Source organism: Vicugna pacos, chromosome 10, assembly GCF_048564905.1.
Source record: "Vicugna pacos chromosome 10, VicPac4, whole genome shotgun sequence".
Lineage (NCBI taxonomy): Eukaryota > Metazoa > Chordata > Mammalia > Artiodactyla > Camelidae > Vicugna > Vicugna pacos.
The window spans coordinates 46435835-46461941 of NC_132996.1; the positions used below are offsets into that span (position 1 = coordinate 46435835).

The following is a 26107-nucleotide window of genomic DNA, read 5'->3' on the forward strand; positions in this document are numbered from 1 at the left end:
TATAAAAATTCATAGGATTCACAAAAGGAACTGGACTAAAGGGGAGTTTTCAGGCCAAAAGAAAAGCCCATTATGGGAGCAAGATGATATAGGAGGAATGAAAATTGACCAAAATGTAAAATGATGAGACTAAATCTAAATAAACATTGTATACAATGATAATTGTGTTTGCAAGTTAATGTATAGGACAAATGCATATATAAAACAAAAGCACGTAAGTCAGGAGGGGGTAAAAGGAGTGTGTGATGATCTTTGTCTTGTCTGGGAGGAGATAAAAATAAATCATTGGACTTTGGTAAGTCAGTGATGCATATTGTAATTTCTAATGTGATCACTAATAGAAATACTTTCAAATTAAGAGAGAAAAATGTAATAAAAATAATCCAAAATGTAAGAAAAATCATCCAACCAAGAGGGCAAAGGGAAATATAGAACAAGCAAGAAGGCAAGTATTAGATTGATCCATAAAAAATTGTTGGTTTGTAGGAAGAAAATCGTCAAATATTGGTGGATTTCATATAACTCAACTTATAGTGAGGTAGCAGATTTACACCCAAATATGTAGGAAATGGTGATAACACTGGTATCAGACTCTACATTATTAACACTGCATAAGCCAGTAAAGCAATGTCTTCAGAGTTCTGGGTGAAAAGTTACTTGAATATAGAATTCTATACTCAGCCAAGTTAGTAATCAGTAGTTAGAGCCAAGGTGAGATATTCTTGGGTAAGTAAGAGCTTGGAAAGTTAACTGTCCACATGCCCTTTATTTTAAAAAAAAATTACTCAAGAAGATGCAATTGCAAAATAGAAAACATTTCTAATTAAACAGACTAACACGCAATACTTTACCCAGTGGTGGCTGGATATAAACAGAGAAGCAAAGGAAGAGCTAGAAAGAAACTAAGAGAAGCCTCTTGGAAGAATCTTTGTCAAAGGGCAACGTCTTCCTAGAGACCATTGTTGCTGAAAGATCAGCCTCTGCACCCTGAAGGGCGAATTCAAACTCAGAGGCAGAGTTTTGGGAGCAAAGAAAAGAACAGCTTTATTGCTTTGCCAGGCAAAAGGGAGTCACAGCAGGATAATGCCTTAAAGGCTGTGAGCCCCTCTTGGGGTTGGGGTCTTAAGGTTTTAAAGAAAAACTGGATGGAACAGAAAACGTGGTAACACTCAGGGCATTTTACAGGGTGCTACATTCCTCTTAACCTCAGTGAATCTTCAGGAGGAACTCCGGAGGGTCTGTCCATTCTTCTGAGATTACCCGCCTGTTATCTCCTTCCTGGAGCATAGCCTCTGGGTTAAAGTTATTCTCAGTAAAGAATGAATCAGCGAACAGTTCATCAGGGAAGTCGGTTTGTTAGTTGGCTTTATATTCCTTCACCACTGTTTCTCAATAGGGGATTATTTTGCTCCCTATGAAAACCTGGCAACATCTGGGAACATTTTTGGTTTTCACAACTGGAGCAGAGATGGCTACTGGCATCATGTGAGTAGAGGCCAGGATTGCTGCTCAACATCCTATCGTGCCCAGGATCGCCCTTTTTAACAACAAGCAATCTGGCCCCAAAAGCTAAGAGGGCCCCAAAAGTCAATAGTGTAATCTCCTATGTCGAGTATTACATTTCCTTCACTAGGATCAAGTCATACTATTTAGTTCTTTATGAATGATGTCTACAAAATTACAGTAGCCATATTGAGACTCCCAGGAGGATTACATAAAAGAACAGAACTTTTATTCTATCATAATATAATGAAGAAAAAGTGATGGTGGAGAAAAGATAGATGGAAGGATGTGCACGTTACAAATCACCTGGGGACCTTGTTAAAATACAGATTTTGATTCAGGAGGTCTGAGGTGTGGTCTGAGATTTGAATTTCAAACAAGCTCCCAGGTTTTATTCTTCCTGGAAACATTTAGTCTTTTCTTTCTATCCTTTGTGTTTTGAGATTCCCCCAGGAAAATCTCCACAACAACAACTTATTGATCACTATTTTATGTGTACTATTGTTGTTTTATTTGAAAACAATTGTTACCAAATGTGTTCCGTTAGAACCCCCTTTATCAGTTTTGAATGACTAGAAAGCAAGCAATAACATGTAAACAAGTCTCACTTTAGTATTTTCCTTATGGTGGTTTTCTTTCCTCTTTCAAAGAGGAGTGAGAGCTTTTTGATTGCTTTGTATATTTCGATTTTATATTTATCCCTGCTCTGGCCTGAATTCCTCTAAAGCTAGAGTTTCATTCATATGGCGATGTTGATGTAAAACATTCATTCGTGTATAAATTTCACATTTAGTGATCACTTGCTGGGTGCCACATTCTGCTAAGGGCTGGGAACAGAACAGTAAATAAGCCATACAGTCTGGTTGGAATCTTTCTGGGAAAGCTTTAGCTTTCTTAAGAAAAAAAGAGATACACCTGGGAAAACCTTACACTTTCCTTTTCTTCTTGCCTTGAACACAAGAAGTGACAAGAAAGACCTGGGGGATTGCAGAGAAAGAATTCCTGAGCTTTGCTAAGCTGCTGAACAAATATCAGTAATTAGTTCTCTCTAGATTTCTAGTATGTGAGAAAGTCAGTCCTCGTTTCTTAAGCTATTGTAGTGTGAAGGAAAAGCCGGGCTGGTCTAACAAGACAACTCACAAGTCTAAGAATGTGAAAAAAGCCGGGCTGGGCTAACAAGATAACACACAAATCTAAGTATCGGAATACTGATCTGAGTTCTGCTGGACTAACTTGTAAATCTAAGTTAATTAATGTTGGTTTGCTGTTCATGCTTTTTGCTAGCCAGCTGGGTTTTCAAAGAGATATATCTGGCTTTGGAATGTTGGTTTGCTGCCTCCCTGCCTCCACTTTTGTGATAATGATGCTGCTAAAGCTGTTCCATGTCTATTGGCCGAATACCCCAAGCTTGTACTTTACCCTATAAAACCTCACGCTCATGTCTTGGAGGTGCTCAGAGCTTCGGAGCAGAAGCCCCTCTGAGCCCGCCGGTGTAATACATCTGAGTACTCCAACCCTCTGAGTGGTGCTTGTTTCTTGGCTAGCCTGTCGTTTCCGTAACAGTAGTTAGGTATTTTCCTCGCATTTTGTATGAGGTGTTTTTGACTCATACAACATAAGCAATCACAAACTGAATGTTTCCCAATGATGTAATAATGGTTAAGGATACCGCACAACAGATTTTACACTAAGTGTTAAGTGGTAAAATGGGCGCAAAAGATACAGTGTTATTGCTTTCAAGAACAGAATAGAAACAATGGTCCAAAGTTTCAGTGGGCTAGATTTGGATTCAACATAAATTAGAACTTTCTAACATAGTATTGCATTAATGGAGTGTGCTATCCTGCAAAGAGATTAATTTCCTATCTGCTAAAATTTTCAGGAAGAGGCAATAACACCATAGAAGGGATTCCAGAATGGTATAGAGGAATAGATGAGAAACTACTAATATTCCTTTTTTGACTCCAAGGTTCTAGTATCAATTTTCAACAGTGAGTGTCAAAATCAAGAAATCTTTACATCAGAAACTTTAAAAAAATGGTTAAATCCAAATTCAAATAACCAGGGCACCCCAATTCCTCAATTCTGATTGAAATTATACTGGACAGTTAGAGATGATAGCAGTTTCATCTGATTCCTACTCATAAAACTGAAACATCTTATTTACACATAAAAATCTGACTATTTTTTCTTTCTTCTATGAGTCAATAGACATAGGAAACTTGGGCTATAGCACAGAACCTAGACTTTTAAACATATTAAAGTGGTAAACTTACACAGAACTACTAAAAAGCTGTCTAATAGATATGTAGCATGTGTTTCCATTCAACAAAAGAAAAGAATACTTCTAGCTAAAAATATCCTGTAAACAATTACAGTTATAACTCTACATGATTATTTAATAATCTTGACATTATAGGAAAGTTCAATATATTAAGGTGTGATTTTTTAAAAAATTTCAACCAAAGCTATTGCTTAACAATTCAATGTTTAGGGCTAAAATGAGAGCCTTGCCAAGAATGGCATGGCCACATGTCCCACTGCCCACACAGAGGGGAAAAATGGCAGACCTCTCAAGTTACATGACTCATTCACCACCTGAGAGATATAGAACATACGACCCAGGCCACTCTGGAGAAGTCAGAACATATTTTAAAAGATAATTGTAAGATATAAATTACTTATTTTTTAAAGCAGGCGAAAAAAATTCACTGTGCCATTTGTACAGCATTGGACTTGTGTTCCTTGTAATTAAGCAGCTTGCTTTCCTCTGGGAAATGCCAAACATGAACCATACATAGTAGGGCCTCCCATGGGATTTTCTGAACACAGGAAAACATAGCACCAGGTACTGTGTTTGGTTTTGGGGCGCAAGGGGGAACAAAAGCTCCATGATCTTGGATTTCTTAGAGCTTATAGTCTTGTTGCCATGAACAACACATGACTAGAATGCGATGGAATATTAAATGCTGATTTATTCTTTTTAAGTAAAATAATTTCTTTCCTGTTTTTCACATTCTAAATAGAAACAGCTCACCCTGAAGAAATGCAAGCTTATTTACAACATTTATGGCTACACAAACCTCTTAGACTACCGGCTCTGATTTTAGTTAAATAAAGTAACACATAAATGACATTTCTGAACTTCACGTGTGTAGGTTAATCTTATAATGCCAAATCTAAGGTTTCAAAGTGTAATTGCCTTATGAATATTTACAGTGGGTATTTTTCTACGCAGCTTTTTGTTTTCATTTAAGGTATAGGTCATTTCATGTTTGCATCAATGATTTATTTTCATTTATTTGACTTTTCAACCAGTTATGAAAGCTTAATACACACCTGTGTGCAGGCAGATTGGCCCTATCACAAACAGACATGGTTGAATACAGAAGGTCCATTTGGCTACAAGTCTGCTAAAGCTACAACTGATTTCATCAATATAATAGTCTGAAGAATTGGCTATTCAGGAATAGGTTTTCTCCCTTCCCCCAACCCCAGTATTTTTCTTTCTAATGACACTTCTAATTGAAAAATATTCTACATCCAAGCTGCTTGCATCACTGAGTCATGCTAAGTTGTGTAATATTATGTTACATTCCATCTGGCATTAGATACTATGGGAGGGTCTAGAATTTTGAACTTTCATTTAAATATAAATATATTTCAAGGTATCACGAAACTACCTATAATTCAGGATTTATCTTGCAAACGTGTTCTACGTGTTCTTTGTGATGGTCACGAAAAGGTAAACATTTATAACAGTCATTGTACCAAATGTGCTTTTCCTATCCAAATGTTAAAAATTGCTGCCATTTATTTGAAGAATTTGTTAAGCATCTAAAATTTTGTACCACTAAGTATCTGGAATATGCCTTGAAGCAACTTCTGTTTACAGACAAAGTCTGTAAGATATCCAAATACCACTGTGATGTGTTTACAGTTTATAAAAGAATGAAATATCAAGTCCTTTTGGGTGCATGTTTCTAAATGAGCATTAAATGAATTGGGGAAAAAAAAAACTAGAAAATTTTCATGTCTGGTGCGTGCCAAGTGAATGATTGCATTCATTTACCCTTTGCAGCTTCCTTTGGTTGATGAGGAACTCTTTCTAATGGTCATTAAGGTCATTGCTGGGAATTAGTTTACTTTTGTAAATGAATTTCACCTGGAAATGTCATTTCTCTGCAATCAACTGTATCATCTTGGGCCTATGAGCAATGATGCTGAACTACTGACAGATGGAGAATTTAGAAATGAGTTCCAACTAATTCTGACAGCCATCACTTCCCACCACCCTTAGTTAAAAATTAACTTCCAATAGTGGGAAAGAAAGATGATGAAACCTACCCAATACCTACAAAAGATGTTTAATATCACGAATTGTTATCCATCATTTCTTTTTTTGGGGAAGGAGAATGAGTTGATCTAGGGAGTTACAATGACTACTAAATAAAACCGAAGTTTATCTCCTACAGAATTAAACTTACAGTCAGTCATGAGGAAGCAGTCTTCTGGGGAAAATCATTGTTAACAGGAATCAAAAAGTATTGTGTTGGTCAAAAAGAAGCACTAAAATTCACCTGCATAGTTTATCTAGTTCAATTAGTCCTCAAGGCTTGCCTTTTAAATTTCCTATGAAATGGAGAATAGCAACAGTAAATTTCTTAGAGTCAATATCATCCAGGTATTTGAAGTATTTAAGAGAGTACCTTTGACTATCTGGGTATTACAATGAGCTAACAGGCTTGGTCACTGCTTTAAAATAGAAAAGGTAAGCAAGAGGGAAGCCTCTCTCATCATAGGCTCTGAAAGCAAGAACTAGAATCATGGAGTTTGGGCCTTCAGTAGTGTAAGTACCCGATTGCTTGAATGATCTATTTCTAGTGGGAAAGTCTCAGGGTGGCTTTGTCAAATTAACAGCAAAATAGATGACTTCGGTAGGTGCATTCGCTTGGAGCTAAACACTGATTTTGGAAAAATCCACAAGAAAGATGGGCAAAATATATAGGCCTATGTTATTATAATTATTGATGAATGTTCTTTTCCCAGCATGCATATCTCTTTTTAATAACTTCCGTCTCCTTCTGGCTTTGCTGCTTATGTGCCAGTGATGGTTAGACAGAGAAATGCAAGCTTTTGTTGATGCCCATTCTTCAATTCTTGGGTTTTTTTTTTTTTCAGTATATTAAGAAAAGATGGAAGGATGTTTATGAGGGAAAATTGGTGGGATTTTATTAGATAAATAAGTAAAGAATAGTAATGTAAAAATTATACATTTCAGTAGTATAAACAATGCAAAAAAGTGGCAGAACTGATCATTATAAAAAAGGTAAGTATGTTTGAACTGGGAATGGAAACTGGAGGATAGGCACTCAAAAGATGAAATTGGGTAATGTCGTTAAGGGTCACCTGTGCATGGGGAGTGATTTCACTCAGAGACTCAGAGGATCATGTTTGAAGTTTTGCTGTATATTATTCATACATGAAAGGAGGAGAGAAGGGATAGGGTAAATATGAAAAGATCTGAGTGTAAGTGATCACTCTGATATACTACAAAAGCAATTTCAGTTTAATTATGTAAAGAACTTAAATGTTGCCTTATCTTTGAGAAGTTATATAGTACAACTAAGCATTTTATGTTGGGAGATTTGGGAAAAATTAATCCCTTACATCTCTTCTCCTCTAGGTTCAAAGCCCACTGAGAAGTAGGCATGAGATCTGAATGAAGTACTAATGAAGTACTACTTCTCTGTTTAGATCTTGAAGTTTTTATCCAGCCAGTCTCATGAAGGAACACAGCCTACCCAATGCTCTTTGAGTGCAAATGAGCAAGAATGGAAATGATGAGAGGATGGTGGGGCTCTCGGCTTACATCCTGAGCCTGGCTGTTTACTGCATGGAGATAAAGTCTGATAGAACACAGGCCATGAGGCGGCAAGCGGAGTTTCAAGAGAATGTAGTGAGAGGCCAGGCTACACATGAAGTAGAGTAGTAACATTCCACACTTTAACCCAGCCCAGCAGAACAATGTGGAGTGATGGATGCTGGGATTTTACTGTCCCCAATTAGACAAATCACTTCTCTTTGGGAGAGAAAAAATAAGAATGGGGAAGAAGAAGTTTCTCTCTTTCCTCTTGGAGAAAATAAATGTTGGATAAAGTTTTAAGAAGTTTAGAAGTTTAGAAAGTTTAAGAAGGAATATGTAAAGATGGAGAAAACATTTTTTTCCCCTATACTGTTCTGTCATTTTCCTGCTTGTATTATTCAAAATGCTTTCAGCTGCAAGTGACAGAAAATCAGTAAAAAGTGGCTGGACACACAAAAAGTTGTACATGAATGTTTATAGCAGTTTTATTTGTAACAGCCCGAAAATGGAAACAACCAAAACGTCCTTCAAAAAGTGAATAGTTAAATTATGGTACATCCACATCATGGGATACTAAGTAAAAAAAGAAATAAAAAGGAATGAACTACTGATACACGCATCAACAAGGATGAATCTCTCAAGGACGTTAAGCTGAGAAAAGCCAATCTCAAACAGTCATATACTGCATGATTCCATTCAGATAACATTCTCAGAATAACAGAGGTGGAGAACAGATCAGTGAATGCCAAGGATAAGGGATGGTGGGTGGATGGGTGGGTTCGACTGTAAAGGGGTAACGTGAGGAAGGTCTTTGTGGTGATAGAATAGTTCTGAATTTCAATTGCAATGGTGGTTAGATTAAAAAGCACATGCAATGAAATGGAATAGAACTGTGCATACATATTATACTTATGTCCATTTCCTGTCTTGATATTATGCTATAGTTATGTACAAACAACTGGGGAAATACTAGGTAAAGAGTACACAGGACTTATCTGTACTATTTTTGTAACCTCAAGTGAATCCATATCTCAAAGTAAAAAGTGAAAAAAAAAAGAAAGAAAAAAGGTGATTCATGTAAAAAGGGGAATACATTGGGTTATGGAATTGGGTAGTACAGGGGTTGAATCTACCAAGTTTCAGGTAAATCTGGATGAAGGAACTCAAGCAACGTTACCAAGAGCTTTCTCTCTCCTTTTCTCAGCTCTGCTCGCTTTTCTTTGTTGACTTCATTCTGAAGACAGCTTTCTCCATGAAGCTGGGGAAGGTGTCAGATTTAGGCTTACCTGATCCTAATAGCTTGTAACCCAGGAAGGAAACAAATTCTCCTCCATTCTTAAAGACTCTGAATTTTCGATCGGAAGTCCTCTTGGAACTGATCATCATTACCAGGAAGATGGACTATACTGAGTGGTCAGGATGGGCTGGGGGAGTGTGTGTGTGTGAGCGTGTGTGCGTGCGTGTGTGTGTACACGAGGGCACACATGCACAGAGATAATTCCATTAGGACTCAGTGAGGAAGAGTGGTTTTCGAAAGAACAAGTGAGATGGTTTCATCAGACTCAGATCAGGTGGACCAGGCAAAACAAACGTCTGCTATAGAACTAAAATGTCACAATGACAACTCTGTGGACATGTATGAATACTTGATCCTCTAACTTGCAAAACACTTGAATAATTATATGTTATAATGAGGAGAGGTTATGCTTTAAATTATATGCATTTTTGGGAAGAAAAGTAAAGGCTAATAGGAATGAACAAAATTTAGTAAATAACTAAAAACCTACAGGAAATACAATCCCAAGGCATGTGGCAATATATATCTCAACAACACTGCAACACAAGTGAAGTTGATAATGAAAAGTTAGAAATTCACTTCAATCTCTAAATCATACAGAAAACCAAATTTTATAGGTAAAATGATAAATAGCTGAAATAGGCTAAATTGAAGTTTTGAAAAAAAAAAGTAGAGGCCCTTTAACTTGGACTTACATACTCAAACCTGGAAAGTACCTTTTTAATAGGCAAAGACCCCACTGTAATTCTCTATTAAGCTCAGTGGTAGCTGGGGACTTTTTTTCTGAGTTGGGGGCATTTTAGGTAATGCTTTGTAGCCCAAGACAGTAAAAAGGTTGTTCACGGCCAGGGATGTACTCTAAGTAAGTAGATTCTCTTCAAACTGTAGGGGCAGAGCTAACTGGGGAATAATGATTCAGCTGTCTTGAAACTGAATGGGGAAGTGGAATGAAAGTAGATTTATTTGGAGAAAGCAAACGAAGCAGGCAGAGAGAACATATAGTAAGATATTTCAGACTTAGGTTGAATAGATTAATAGTTTTTCAATATGGTGCTCTTTCAGGCTTAGTTTGAATAGGCTAATATATATATATATTTTTTTTTTACCTAATATGAAGTTCAGGGGAGCAATGTACTTGGAATGAAAGAACATTTTCAAGTAGCATTTTGAATTGATTGAAAATTGGGGTGGGAGTTAACCTACATTAATAATTTTACTGGGAAGGATGGGAGGGAATAACAATTTTAAAAAAACATACTGATTCTGAAGCAGCCACATGAAGGGAGAATGAGAAAGGGATGTGTGCAAAGGGTGTTGTGTTAGAAAGGATTCTCAGCATTTCATATTTGAGAAGTGGCTTGCAGAAAATAAGAATATTCTGCAGGGATGAAAATGAGGCTGAGGACAGTATTTTTGTCCAAAGTTCTGATCATAGGACTGTTTTCCTCTCATGTCACTAATCTTCTTAATTATACCAAATAGACATCTTTCACCTTCCATCTGTTTTAAAAGTAGAATAATAAACTACTTTTTTATTCTTGAAATTTTATTATGGCTGCTGGTTTATTTTGTCTTACATCTGCTTTAGGTAGACACACACACACACACACACACAAATACACACACGACAGAAATATCTCAGAACTAACCTTTCCTGACAGCTCTTAACTTGATGGACTAATCCCTACAGTGGCTGTTATGCAGAACTTGCCATTTGCAAAGCTTGAGTGGTTTCCTAAATGATGTTCACTCTGAGAAATATGGACTATCTGTCAACTACTGCCTTTTGGGGGAAGTTACAGGAGAGGAAGAACTTAGTACTCTACATATACATTTCAAAAACAATTGTCCTGTGCCGATTCCTGAAACACAAGATTATATTTTTGTCTTAGTGTCCAAATTGTGTCTTCAGACTTTGATTATAGAGTCTTAACACAAAAACATTCAGAATATAAGCCAGTGATTTTATAATATAGCTTACCTTGAGTAGCTGCCAACAAGTTGTGAATATGCAACAAGTAGTAGTATGTGATTTTTAATGGCAAAAGACACAGAATAGTCCTTGAAAAATCAATCCATAGGATTTGTGAATGTCTTTGGTGATACTAAAGACTGCTACTAATAATACTTTACTAGTAAAACTTTAAATTGTTTTTGTTTTTGATGGAAACAGTATGAACTAAAGAGAGTTTATTTAGAACTGTAAAGTGCATTGAGTAAATCTTTCCACAAAATTACAGATGACCATGGGAGTGAAATTTGCTCTTTGCAGTAGATGCTTTTTGTATAGTTATCTATATGCAAAGTATTAGCCCCACTGCAGATGGAGGCAGTGAATTATCTAGGGATGACAGCAACTCTTTATACCAAGCTTAGTTCAAAGTCCCAACTCTGCTACTGTCTGGTTATTGAGATCTTTGTCAAATTATTTAACATTTCTAAGTGTCTTCTTTTTCTTTTCTAAGTAGAAAAATAAATATATTTTGTCTAGAAACCATCACATGAAATAACTGGCTAGGAGTTTGGAAATTCACATTTTTTTTTGTTTTAGAAAGGCAATATAATATATATGCTGTACTTACATAACATCGTCTGGGGGGTCTGAGGCAATGCTCCATAATCGGACATTAATATTTCTGCAGTGAAACCTTTGAACATTCACACCAAGTGGGATAAAGACCATCAATAGTCTCACATCAGCGGAAGTCAGGTTTTACTGCCAAAAATTACAAAAACAAAAATCTTCTGATTTTCAAAATCTGTGAAGTTTTAGAATAGTAAACGAGGGGCTGTGAATCTGTAACATTGACTTTAAAGGCTTGTTATAAGGAATAAATGAAAAATGCATTTAAAGCACTTATCACATGATAAGAGCCCCCAAAATTAAGATTATTATTAAGAGCTATTGACTGATAGGCCCTCCACAAACGATGGGACACTTTATAAGGCTCCTGACTGGAAGTCTCTCTAAAGATAAGGTTAAAATGTTTTATCTGATTCTAGAACTTGCATCTCCATCAACACTAAAGCTCTAATTGAGCAGTTATCTTAGATATCTGAGTTATTTCAGTGTGAAAGAATCAAATAATAATTCCAAATAAAATACATTTCTTATGAATACCAATCTCTCTTCAGATTGTTAAACATAAATTCAATGTTTATAGTCACTTAAGTACAACGCGCCACAGCCATCCACACCAGGTGGTGTTATAAATTTCTAACTGATTCATATCACCCGGCCTTCCATCACTTCACTTTAATCTACAACCCTCCGACACTCACTTTCACAAGCAAACTTCTTTTTCAAGGCAAAGTGTCATATTTATAGTAGTATTTATGTGTTTCTTAAACATTTAATGTGTGAAACTGGGCTTGTTTATATTAGGTTCCGGTCTTTCTTTTATTATGTCAATGGCAAAGCTTTTGAATGTTTATTGCACAATTCTGCACAGTGTGGTGAATTTTAGGAACGTATATGCCCTGGTATAGCAGGGCTAACTGTAATTCATCATACTTGGTGTGTTTTGTACTTTTGGCTGGTAAGCAAAGTTAATATAGTATCCAGGCACATAAGAACAAGTTCTTCTATTAATTTAAAAAAGTAGGAGAGCATAATATAAACTTACTTATAAAAATGTTACTCTATAAAAACCAAACTTTGTTTTAATTATCTTAACTTAGTAAAAAGGAGAAAGGTTGGAGTTAGCATTAATGTGTTGAAGTGGTTGTTTCAAACTGGTAAGTAACTCTTTTGAGTTAAATCTCTATCATTGTAACCCTGCTCTCTAGTCCTCTGTTAACTTTATAGCCATTATTAATCCAGAACATTGGTATTCAAAGCGTGTTTTTAGGAATATTACTAGGAGTGCTTTAATAAAAGGATGTATTTTTTTTGGTATTAAATAAGAATATGGCCATATTTTAACACATTCATAAGCAAGTATGTAGTGATGAAAATGAAACATCTGGGGTGTGCTTTAAAATACTCTAGCAAAGAAAATTAAAAAAAAAAAAAAAGACAAGGGAAAAAAGAAATGTTCCAGACAAATGTGGAGAATTTTGGTAACTGGATTCAGTACTATGATTATATGAAGGTTCATTGTACTAGCCTCAAATTTTTTTTTTTAAGTTTTATGTTTCAAAAGAATTTGGGAATTACTGTGTTAAATCAAGTAAGATTCTGATTGCAAGACTCCAGGGGCTTATATCATCAACGTGCATGATCAACGTCCTAGCAGGCTGCCATCTCCCACTCTTCTTTGACATGGAAACTTTTCTTGGCGGAGTACCCAGGTAAGCCACGTTCTGTGGAATACACTTTGGACATCATGGTGTAGAATTAATAGTGCATACTTCAAAATGTTCTCAGAAGTGCTGCACAGTGTTAGTCAAAAGAGAATGTCCTTTAGGTTTTTCTCTGATTTTTGATTTCCCACATTAAAGTTATTTGTTGTCAGTGGTCACTAAGAGCAATCAATCTTTGATAGCAGTATTTATGAAATTTATACCTAAAAATTTTACAAAGATGTCAATGCTGCTTTCAAATGAGAATAAAAAAATAAATTGCAAAAGAAATAGTATGATGCAAACCAAGTATATAGGTTCGTATGCGAATAAAATAAATAACTATTACTAGTTACAACTGATAATGATATTTGGGTGGGGGGTGGGGAAGAAAGCACATATTTTACTGTTTACCATTCCTTCTGGAACAAGATAATATTTTTTAAGAAAAATAAAGATTATCTTAGTTAAAATCAATCTATGGTGTCAGGATAGTGGTTATCCTTAGTGGGAGAGGGGATACAAGAGAGCTTTCTAGGACACTGATAATTCTCTATTCCTTGATCGACGGGCTGGTTACATGGGTTTGTTCACTTTGAGAAAATTCATTGAGCTGTATTATTACCAGACTAATTTTCACACAAGTAAAATTCATTTCAAAACTGTTTTATAGTGACTTAAACAGTACCTTGTTCTAGTTTAAATTCATATTTTCTCCTTATTCATATATTCAACAGCTTTCTTTTCCCACATTCATTAACATTTATTCCCTCTAATTTCTCCTTAACATGATTGCATTGCAAAGGCATTGTTATTAACTAGGCGAAATCTGTAGCTGACAAAAATGGCATCTAAGAAAATCACTCACGTCGTATGGTATGAGGTGGACCATGAGGTAGGGTCACTTAATCCTGCAAGCTAGCCATTCAGCAGTACGTGGTAAAAAGATGTCTTTTGAGACATATAGTTACCTAAAATAGATGGAAAGGAATAATAGAGAGGCAAGAGTGACTGATAAATAGGCAACACAACCAAAGGCCTAATGACAAAGGGAGAACACAAATCACGCACGGAGGTTCTCCCTATGACGGCTCCCGTGTGTGCTTTTATGGATACGGAATTATGAGTGTTGGAGCTGGAAGGAACTTCAAGGATCACTATTCCATCTCACACTCTTCCAACTAGATTTCAAGTCAAAAAACATGACTAATAACTAAAAGGCCTAAAATGTTGCAGCTGGTTGTTAAATGGTTGCTTGATTTGACGGGACAGTTCCTTGGCCACATAAAATTAGAAGTGCATTTAACCAAATTATTTGTTGTATTCAGAAGATAAACAGTCCAAACAAAGGTGGTGAACAAGGATATATGATTAAGTTGCAGCTCCATATACTTCCTCTAGTAGAAAAAAGTGATTAAAACATTTTCTTCATATCATTAAGGAACCCATGCATTATTTTCAGACTTGGTTCTAGTACCATGTATCTTGATCTAATCTGAAACACAAATCTACAAAATTCATTTCATATAAAATATGAGTTTAAGGTGTGAAAGGGGTAGCAACGAGACAGAAAAGCAAGCACTATAAAATCTACGTCTTTAATATATCAATTATCAAGAAACAATATTAGTATTTTATTCATGAAGACTAGTTAAATAATATTTACAACAACTTTATGGGCACATATATGTACATTTGTACATCCAAGTATTTTTGGAAAGAAAAGTCATATATGATTTTTTAAAAAAGTAAGACCTAGGTCATAATTTTATCACTTCTAAATTCTCCTTATTTTAAAAAACCAGTAAGGAAAAGATAACTCTATTGTTTTCTAAAACGTCCTAATCAACTTGTAGCTTAGTAAAACTGAGCTGCCACCATGCTGACCAAGGGATTTTAAAGGGTAGCAAATATGTCAGAAATGTAAAACACACCTTTTCTGTTGAAATTTTATATTTGCTTGGAATACAAAAGAACAAAACAGAAGGAATTTCGTTTTCTGCTTGCTGAAGGTATTTGGATAAAGCTAGCTTTTAAGATGGTCTTCTTTCAAACAAGTTTCTGAGAGGGCACTGGCAACAAAGCCTTTTAAAAGCTGCCTCATCAATTTCATTTTCCTTGATTTTGAAGAGAGTTATCTTAGATTTCCTTTTGAAATACTTCTTCCAAATTTTCTAACCACGCTTGGCTTTACTTTATGGATGTTTCGTTTATATTCTAGAGAAGAAATAAAAAGATACATAAATATGGTAAAAGTATCACTCAAAAAGAATTTTCACCATTTGTTAAACTTCACAGTTGTTAATTAGCATGATTTAAAACGTAGCACCAACAAAGAAACATTAATACATTTGGTTTGAAAGTAGAAATTCATTTCTCCACATTGTAAACTAAAGTTTTAATGCACGCATAAGTACACCCTTCCCCTCCCCACAGACATTAAGCAAAGTCAGTGAATAAGCCACCACATTGACTTCTGTTCTTTCTGAACAAAAGAAAGACTGTATTTGTACATCATCTTTTGTGCATCATCATTTTTCTTTTCATTCTTTGGATTATTTCCCTAGGACTCTCACACTGCTACATTTTACCAGTTTAGAAGTATCATTTGAATCCAGTACTTCCCAACGTGTTGATTCTGATCCCACAGCCTTTTATCCTTTCATGGCTGCCTCTCAACTGTGTTCTATCTACTTATGTCCATCCTTCTGGCTCTTTGTCAGTGTTCACAATGATTCTCTACTCACTGAAGTGTAGTTACAACACGGTGCCTTCTTTACGGGTCAGTCGAATCTCCCATCCATTTTCTTGGTCACATTAGGTTTTAGCTTTAGGGGCACATTATTCTCTTGACACTATTTCCTGTTTCTCCAACTGCTCAGTAAACAGAGTGACCTTCTTTCCCACTGATGTTCCTTTGCTTTTTCATTCGTACACTGTTAGCTGGAGAACTCAGGTGAATACATTCTAAGGAAGGCAGTTTCAGTTCTCTCCTGCTTTTCAAGTATTTCCTGATGTGTACCTGGGCATTTTCACTCGGATACCCTGATGTACATAAACCTTTATCTTCCCTTAAACTAATGCCTCTTTCTAAGTGCTCTATTATGCTTAACAACATATACTCTTTTAACCAGCTTTAGCTTTTCTTTCCTCTTTGGCAAGTACTGTATTTAGTATTATCTCTTACATTTTCTTCTATACACTTTTTAAAAAAATTCATCTCTCCTTACACATAAGGTATTTGGTGCATTTTACACTACTTTTAGAAAATAAGCATATTAGGAAACCCAAATCTCTATCACTTGAGAATTATAAACATATTACTTGGTTGCAGGATTATGACTTCCTGGAGAATTTTTTCAGGAGACCAGTGGGCAGGACATATCACCAACTGCAGTTACACACTATTAAACATTATTAAACATGGCATGTTAAACCAAATAATCATAGTAAATTTTATTTTTCAGGACTTTACTGTTTGGTTTTTAAATCTGCACAAAAGATATTTTCATTGAACTTAAAGTAACTGTCACTGGCCACCACAAGAAGTAAGGATTTATCAATACAGGTTGGCAAAATGATTGAGAAATTTTGTATTACTCTAATGAAAGAGCATGGACAGAAAGAGAAGTAACAATAGTTTTCATGTTATTCTTAGAAACACACATTATCTCATGAAATCTTTAAATTTCAAGTACTATAGTAATAAGTCCCTTTACAGAAAAACCAAACTGGGTCTTAACGATCTTTGTGTTTATCATAAAAACAAACAAACAAAAAACCTAGCACATAGAGAGTGTGCAGTAAATAAATACTCCATGATTGAAGTCTTAGGAACTACAGCATCAGAAAGATAGAGGTCTAGGCACAAAGGCTTAGAAACTGGTTGGCGCTACACACCTCCAGCTTCACTGAAGATGTGGTTTGTTACCATGGACTCATGTGACCTTCATATGAAACTGAGAGGATGTAGTGCCCTCTATCAGAATTTTTTTCAACTTGCTAATGGGAGTAGCAATATAATCGTAACTGGGTAAAGACTGGAGCCTCACAATAATTGCCCAATGAGTCAAAGGCCAAATTACTAAAAACAATAGGCTAAGAGAAAAATGTCAAGTGGATATAGTTATCTGTAAAATATACTTAATCACTAACCTATTAAATAACATAGTTAGCTACTTATTTCAATTACTAGTTAAATTATTTACCCACTCTTCTGCAATATGAGGCAGTATGGAAAACAAAAAGGCGGTAGAATACAGAATTAGAAGATCCAGCTCTGAGTTTTGGCTCTATCATGAAATCTCTCTGTGATCTTGCATGAGTGTGTTTTCTATTTTGTGTCTTAAGTTTTCTTATCTGTAACAGGGATAACCACACTTACAGTATAATAAAGGTGATGAGTATATAAAAGGAGATTCTTATGAAAACACTGCAAAAAAATGTAAAGTATTATCCATATGTTAATTAATCATGTTATTAAATATCAAAATAAGAGCTGAGACATACCCACTGTTGGTCTGTTTTCTTGTAAATGTTTATCACTTGAATTATCTTGATGAACACGTTTGGCAGATCCAGAATTTACCTCAGCATTTAACGAAGTATTTGATGTAGAACTTCAGGGGAAAAATTTCTATTTTAGTAAAGCATTTTTTATGTCTCTAAATTCCAACACATATTCTACATGCAGTAATGATTAAAGAAAAAGTGATTACTCTAAAATATTAAGTTGTAAAATCACACAGATGTAACTGGAGACACAAAATAAATTTTTGGCCCATAGGGAAATTTAGTTGTATGTGATTTTAATGATGCTTCATTCAAATCAGAGATTACAATTATAGATGTATGTCACAATTCTTTAACAGAACATTTCCAGGGTGCTGGGCTGGAATAAAAGCAAACACTGTTATTCAAAGTATAGAGATAAGGAGCACATTGCAACGAGGTGAAAAACTAAACTCATGTTACACATTTGGAGCAAGACTCCTAATCTGGGGAATATAAACAAGTGACATTGTTTGGAAAACTTGCTTCTAAATCAAAGCATGGTAATCGACTGCGACTCTCTCTCTGATTGTTGCAATTATAGAAAGAAAAACGGAAAGAATGACCTATTTTCATTTGTTTGATTTTCAAAAATTTATATCAATCTCACATTATCAATGGGTCAAATTTCTAACTCAATTTGAGTTGATGTTTTACTAAACACCTATTGTGGCCTCATATCACAAGATAAACAAATGAATAAGGCACAAAGAACCTATTTCCTGAAAACTAACATAATGGATATACAGTGGGGAGGGGGAATTATAAGACAAATAAACAAAACACAAGGTAGAGTAAAAAATAGTGCCACAGGTTTCCAAACTACAAGAAGCTATAGGTTCCTGAGTTTAGAAGAAGGAAGAAAAATGGAAGATTTTGTGGATGAGATGAATTTGATCCGGGCCCTGAAAAAACAGCAGTTCAAACCTTCTCAGCCGTAAAGAGGATCAAGTTTTAATAGGTAGGGTTGGGGATTGAGTGGGGGATGACAATCCCCCCTCCACAGTGATTCAAATAAGCTAATTCTAGGAAATTTCTGGCTAGTCAAGGTATTATATACCATTTTACAGGTTGATGCTAATTGGATTGTCAGTTGGATTAACGACTGGAGGCTTCCCTTTTATGGCAACAACTTGTTCCGGCACTCCTAACTACGTGGGTTTATGTTTATGGAGAAGGGAGAATACAGGTTAGTCACATGCTCATTGAAAGTAGTCTGAAATGGCAATTTAATACCATAGCAAAAAAGAAAAAGAGAAATAGGCATGAACACAGTGAATGCTGGGAAAAATAGGTTAACCTATGTGCTTCAATTTTCTAGAGCTTATAAGAGAAATGTTTATGGTGTTTATAATGGTGATTTTGCTTAAACTGCTCAAGAATGCAAATAATTACCTTCCCAAAATGGTTATAGAGAAGTACTTGTATTATGAAAGTAAACATATTCAGTTGTAGAAAAATTCTATTCCTAAACATTGGTAAATAAACTAAGTTACTATAATTCTATTTTGGATGCTAAACACACGTTTTTGATAATGTATGTATCAGCTGTTTAAGGCAAAAAATCCCTTTTGGTCATTTGGTGATTTTATTTCTTCAATAAAGATTAATGTCATTGGTTATTTTTGAAGAGGGTTGTTTTCCCTGCTATTTCTCTTAAAAGTTGTCTTTATTTTTTTTATGGTATGACTCTTCACTTTGTTTTTACTTGAAAATTAGGGTTTTGAATAAATTTATTTGAATAAAACTCACATTTCTAGAAATAAAATCAAAGCCTAATAAAATAAGTAATGTATTTATATATAAGTAAAACACACTCAAACATTTTTAGGATTTAGATAACATAGTCAGCCCACTGATGAAATGTTTAAAATTTATGTTATAAATTTATGTTCAATCATAAAATAAAAAAGAGCTAAAATTGGTATGGTTACAAATTCAAATTATGTTAAAGGCTATCTTGAGAAGAAATCTAAAGAGTCTTCTAGTTGTATGCCACATATATTTCCATACTTATTAATAAAAGTTAAGATTTAGCCTTTTGTTCCCTTACATAGGTGGAACGTTTCTGCTTAATAAATATAATGCATGTCCATATTCTTTCACGCCAAGATAACTTTTAATTGGAATCATATACATCTTTCAAAACAAACCAAAAATGTATGTAAATGTTAGACCATTTCTGGGTACTAAGACCGTGGAACAAATGAAAAAACCAACCAAACTAGCATAAAGCAAGCAAAACTGCAAATTGACTAATATAATAAATAAAAATTTATATATCTATCTTATTTGTATATTTGGTAAACTGATTCATTTGGTTAAAACAGTCTTATGTTACAGTGACCCATACAAACTGAAATGATTATATACCTGAAATTCTCAGTTTAAGTAGTTACCAAAAAATTCAGTCTGGTGGGGTTTGGAATACCCAGTGCTTCTGGACTCTATTTTTTTTTTTTTTGATGAGAAAAACTCACACAAAATAAATATATACATAGATGGAGCCTTCCCTTCCTCATTTAAAAAAAACCATAACAGAATATATACACACCAAGTATGTACATACAGCTGCTAAGTGGAAAATACCAGAGTTTATTACTCTCAAGCTCATGTAGATTTAATTGGGAGAAAGGAAGATTTTTAAAAAAGTAATTATGTACATTTCTAGCGTTAATCTCTTTTAACCTTAGTTAACGGCAGGATCTAATTATTGGTACCAGAGGGAATGTAATAGAGCAATTAATAGGCTATAAGAAATCTCATTTTCTTTATACGTCCTTTAATACTATCTTACAGTATTAGTTGCTCATGTGAAAACCCTTTAACTTTTCTAAAACCACTCCAAATATATAATTTACATACCTGGACATTTCTTGAAAAATCACTTGATTTTGACATGACTATGTTTACACTTAAAATTTATTCTTAGTTATAAACTTCTGCCACATCTTAGTTAATACAACAGAGCACACCACCAGTGAAGAACAAGAAAGGTCCTCCATATTAATTAATGAAGAGAATGACATTGTTGACACAATGAAAATTAGTGATAAGATGGTTGAAACAGATGTTGCTGGTTAGCTAGGCTCACTCAGTCAGTAACTGATTGCCATAGATGAGCCAGAATAACTACAGAATTCAAGTCTGTGACATAGCAAAATGCAAAACTGTAAGTGCCATGGATAGTCAGAGATATTCAGGAAAAATCAATCCATAAATTTTTAACATTCCAAGGCTTTGCTGTACTTTGGAGGGAAAAGGACAGATCCTAAAAGCAACTAGAAGATGATACTCTATGTGGCACAAATAAATAGGCTACTTGTAAATTTGTTTACAGGAACCCAGATAACAGGTTCACGGTGGAAAATACAAAACTTAAAAAGAGTTATCTTAGGATATACTCTTCTCTCCATAACCATATGTAAAAGAAAAAGAGGTAAAGCAAGGCAGATCCATTTTACAATATATCCATTCACTCCATCTTGTCATTGTATTCAGCATTACAGGATATAAAGACCATATAATAGACTTCATGTCATTGAACTCAATTATTTAAGACTTCTTTCCTTGTCTTTGAGTTTTAGCTGTTTTACTGCTATGTACCCAGGTATGTTTCTCTTTTATTAATGCTGCTTGTGGTTTACAGTGCTTGCTGAACCTGCAATTTGTTACCTTTTTGTCAGTTCTGGAAAATGATTAGCCAACATCTTCTCAATACTATTTTCCACCATTCTTTTTCTCTTTCTTTCTGGGGCTCAAAATACATATATGTTAGACCTTTTTAACTGTGTCCCATGTGTCTCTTTCACTCTTCTCTATTTTTTTTAATCTTTTTATCTTTTTTGCATATTGGTTTGGATTTTTTCTATAATTTATCTTCCAGTTCACTAAACTCTCTTCTGCTGTGCCTAATCTGTTAAATTGATTCATTGAGTTTGAAATGTCAGTAAATTCTATTTTTCAATTCTAGAGTATCCATTTGATTCATTTTAATAGAATCCAGTTCTTTGGGAAATCATCATCTATTTTGTTGAGCTTTTAAAGTCCTTATATGATAATCTCAAAATCTGCACCACTACTTCTCTAATTTGTTTTTTTCTCTTGATTTTCAGTCCTTTGGTCCTGTCTCCTGGCATACTTGGTAAGTTTTGCTTAAGTGCTAAGCATTGTGGATGGAAAAACTGTAGGGGCTGTAGATGACATACTCTTCAGAGACAATTTAATTTTCTTCTGCAAGAATGCAGAATAGAAATAGATCACCTTGATCCAAAAAGGGACTGAACTATCTAAGGTCTGTTTCAGGCTTTCAAGAACCGGTCTATTGCCAATATACCCTATTCTTTCTTACAGCATAGGCCTTTAGGAGTTTTAAATAATATGCTGGGTGTTTAACAGGATCTTTCTCCATGATGATCCCTGAACAACAATTTTTGTATCCCAGCCCCATGAGAAGATCAAAACTCTGCTTATTCCTTTAGCCTCTTGGCAGCTACTTTTAGCTTGGTTTCTCGGCCCCTCATCCCATAGACTTTATTACCTGGCAAGTATCTTGAGGGCAAAAGCTACACAGAACGACTTTGTTTTCATAGCTCATTGAGCAGCTGATAGCTCTGAGCATCTATTTTCTGCTTGGCCTCTATGCTTGATGCCATGAAATAGCAAATCCTAACTTTAAAAAAGAAGGCACACCTTCTTTTCCTTTTCTCTGGGATCTTAGACCCTCGAGTCCTGGTTGTGTTGGTTGTTCTCTAGTGCCTTCAAGCAGCTGTTCATTGTATTCTATCAGCTTTTATAACTGTTCTTAATGGGTGGCTTGGTCTGATACAAGTGTCAGAGCCAAGAAACAGAAGTCTATTCACTCATTACATTTTACTCATATATCCAAATCCATTAAAATAATATAATTTTAGGACTGAAGAAATTCAGTAATAGCTAAAGGGAAAAATACCAAATGAGTAAAAAATTGTCAGTAGAAGAAAAGTTAAAATTAAATGACCCTTTTGAAGGCCAGAAGACCTTTTGATTTATTTTTAATAATCTGAAATATGGAATACTTTAAACAAATAATAAGTGAAATACTTGGGCTTTATCAAGATCTCCCTTTGACAGTATAAATCTAGTACCACCTTCAGAGCAACTTATTATATATATGCTTAAATATGAACTGACAGTCTAATTACAAGAAATTAAAAAAGCTACAGGAAACAAAGTATGAAGATGATCTTACGTAAGTATGAAGACTGCACCAGCTTGTATTTAATCGTACCTGGTCAGTTTCCGTTTCTTGTTGGCAGCAGCAGTCATGGCCATGTAGGATGGTACTGTGCTTGGTATCGGCAGAGGATGTTTAGTTGAGAATGAAGAAGGGGCAAGCCTGTATATCAAAAAATAAAAAATAAAAAGAGTAATTTTGATTTGTACTATGGACCAAAAAGGGGGCATAAACTTCCATAATTAAAACACCACTTTGTATTAACAGATAAACATTATTTAATACTATAAAACTTCCCTGGATTGTCAGGGGCTTTCTTCTCTCTTTTTATGCCATAGATATATGTCAAGAGATTTCTGCATTCCCAACAGCATAGAAAGGTGAAGATACCATTCTTCCCATATTTGGATTAATTGTGAATATTTCAGGTTACGTGAGAAGGATATGTCTTTGCTTGGATGACATCCAGTCAACCACAGGACTTAGGACTACTTCAGAGTAAGCTGAGACTTGTTAAACATCATAGAAACTGGGGTAGTTCCTTTAGTGAAGACACTAATAAACAGTAACAAACATCTGGTAGTCCTCCAGTGATGCCTTCTAACATTTGAAGCTCTCCTTTAGCCTAATGAAGATCAATCAATTAAGTTTTAAAATTAAAGACTCTACAATATTGTGTTAGTGGATTAATATTTAGAGAGAAAGACAATTAAGATTTAATGAAGGTAAAACACCAGCTTCTGTAATCAAGATAGCATACTTGATCTATGAAATAGACCTTACACATAGCTACAGAGGAAAAAGCAAGCTAATAGTTTAAGGCTATGTAAATAAAACAAAAGAATTGGCAAATACTTCTTTTTTGTACCTTTGTAAAATGTTATTGTTTGGTAGTGATTCTTGTTCAGGTAAGTCACTTTTCAAGCTCCTATTGTCTTCACATATAATAAATGTAGACTCCAAATCTTCCAGTCCATACTCTTTTCTTCTGCGGAGAGGGAGATCTACTTCACGTAACATTTTCAGGGAATTATCACTGTTTACATTTGAGCTGATGGGCTGACAGATGGTAGAATGTGATGATGGTTTTAATGTCACTGTAGATGGATTTTGAAAACTTTTCCTACAGTCTTCTGGAGTATACACAATGGGCTGAAGATCTCTGCTGAGAGAATCATTGAGCTGCATACTTTCAGACAGAGTAGACTTCTGAGCATGTTTTGCTTTTAAGGGAGAAGGCATTAATTTTCTTCGGGTTCTTTTTTGTGGAGGAATTTTAACCACATTAGATTCACTTGAAGATGTGCCTGTTCAACAGAATTAAAAAGAAGCTCAATAATTTGCTTAAACAGTTTTCCAGTAACCCTATCAGTTAAAGGAAAAAAAAAACCAAAAACACAATGATACAGTATATGTTCTGCCAAATTGATAAAAGTTTAAAAGAAAATAAGTTAGAAAGACAAAAATTATTGCTAGAAACTTTAAAAAAATTAATAAACTCATCATAAAGAGATTCTATAACAGAAAATAATACCAAATGGCTAATTTCAATCTTAAATTATCGATATAGCTATCCTGAGATGTTGGGTAATTATGGAAACAAACTCCACTCAGTAAATGTAGGCATCTCTCTAAGGATTCGCACTTGACTCTCTTGTTCTACACTCTCTTATTTCTAATTATCCCCTTGCCACTGCCTTCTCAGTCACCTGTGTCCCCAAATAACGGCATTTTTTACCTTTTCCTTGCATTTCTCAACTTCACCAATCCCACCTCTCCTACACGTACAGTTAATAATTCTGATCATGTCATTCTTCTGTTTAAAGATGCTTAGTAATATTTAAACAGAAATATAATATTAGAGATTTTTAGTAGGGGAATTCTTGTTCCTTGCTCCAAAATTAAGAGACAAATTGTTTTGTTTAAACTTAAGTGTCAATTCCCACAGTAATACACAACCTTAAATATTTAAGCACACAAGCTTAAATACTTAAGTACTTAAAGACTTCTCAAATATCTTTTTTAAAAAAATGTACAAAATAATGACCTAATTACACACATAACAATAAACTTGATCAGCTCCAATGTCCTTATGTTACATTTCTTAATTTTTTTTTTTCTGCTTTGCCTATTTCATTCTGGGGAATTTCATGGTATCTGACATGAAGTAACTTTGCTTGGAGTGTGCTGTCTAGGGAGGTGACTATAATGTGTAGTTCTGCCCACGTTTTCAAATCATGCAGTAAAATTTCCAATTGATGTTATATTTGCTTTACAATATAATACTAACTTAAATAACACTGAAAGCAGAATAGATTAAGTGCTATATATTTCAATAAAGCAAAAAAAAATTAATACTAACTTAAATAACACTGAAAGCAGAATAGATTAAGTGCTATATATTTCAATAAAGCAATTCAAATGTTCAATCAAGTCAGAAATACACTTACACACAATCATCAACAGTACATGCATTATTCTTATTATGTTGGTTGACAATAGGCTCTGAGATGGCTAGGTTGACAATTACCCTCTAGGAAATACAATTTAAAAGCAGGAAGGAAAATATGATCCCTGTTCTACTAAGGAATTTTACTTTTCTGAGAACTAGATAAATGAGATCCAGATCTTAAAATAATTTTCCACTCCCTTTAACATGACATTTGTCAAATTTTCCATTACCAGATATTTTTATACTGATGCTGCAGTGTAAAGACAGTTACTTTTCTCCACTGTGCTGCTACCACCAATTTGGTAGCTATTAATAGTGGGAAGATTAACTTCTTTTCCCGTGAGAGGCAGCAGGGGTACACAGAGGATAGAAAACTATATCGAGGATAGGGAACTGGATTGGGAATCAGGAGACTTGGATTCTATTTCTGGCTTCACCAACGACTCACTTTAGTGACCTTGGACAACTCACTTGTTATATAGGCATTAATATCCCCTAGAAAAAAGGGGGATACCACCTTTCTATGTACAGAGAATTTTCTAGGATTAGATAATATCTATAAAACACTTAAGGTTCAAGGAAAGGCTCTAGAAATATAGGCTTCAACTGTTAGTATTACGCTGTTCACAAGGTAAGTTGTAATTTTCTTTCTAGTGTTCCATCAATACCTAATGCATCGTTATCACTAAGAGAATACATTTCAAACAATAGCTCACTTTCATTTTATCAGATATCCAGTTCATCAAGGCTGATGATAAACTGTAATATAAACCAAAGGTGGTGTGAAAACAAGCACATCTAAGTGTTATCTGAACATGCAGGCTTCAAAACAACATTCTAAAACTTAGAACACAATGGAATAGAACATCTCAAGGGATAAGGATTATCCAGAGTAACTATTTTTCTTGCACGTATCTACAGAGGGGTAATCTCTGGAGT

At 34.7% G+C, this 26107-nt stretch overlaps 1 protein-coding gene across 4 annotated transcripts in view; it reads right to left on the bottom strand.

The window, feature by feature from the left end:
• KIF18A (kinesin family member 18A) overlaps positions 1–26107 on the bottom strand; it is a 237797-nt gene that overhangs the window by 149473 nt on the left and 62217 nt on the right. For 3 of the 4 annotated variants that reach the window (XR_012076642.1, XR_012076645.1, XR_012076643.1), the window contains exons 14-19: positions 23585–24023; positions 22771–22878; positions 17460–17569; positions 14885–15167; positions 13819–13921; positions 11249–11382 (exon numbers count right to left, since the gene is read on the bottom strand). Coding sequence is in view for 1 of the 4 variants with exons in the window: in XM_031681073.2 (XP_031536933.2) it covers positions 15085–15167; positions 17460–17569; positions 22771–22878; positions 23585–24023 (740 nt within the window). In the remaining 3 variants the exon portion in view is untranslated. Of the gene's footprint in view, positions 1–11248; positions 11383–13818; positions 13922–14602; positions 15168–17459; positions 17570–22770; positions 22879–23584; positions 24024–26107 lie in introns of those variants that run through there. The other variant, XM_031681073.2, reaches the window with a different exon arrangement.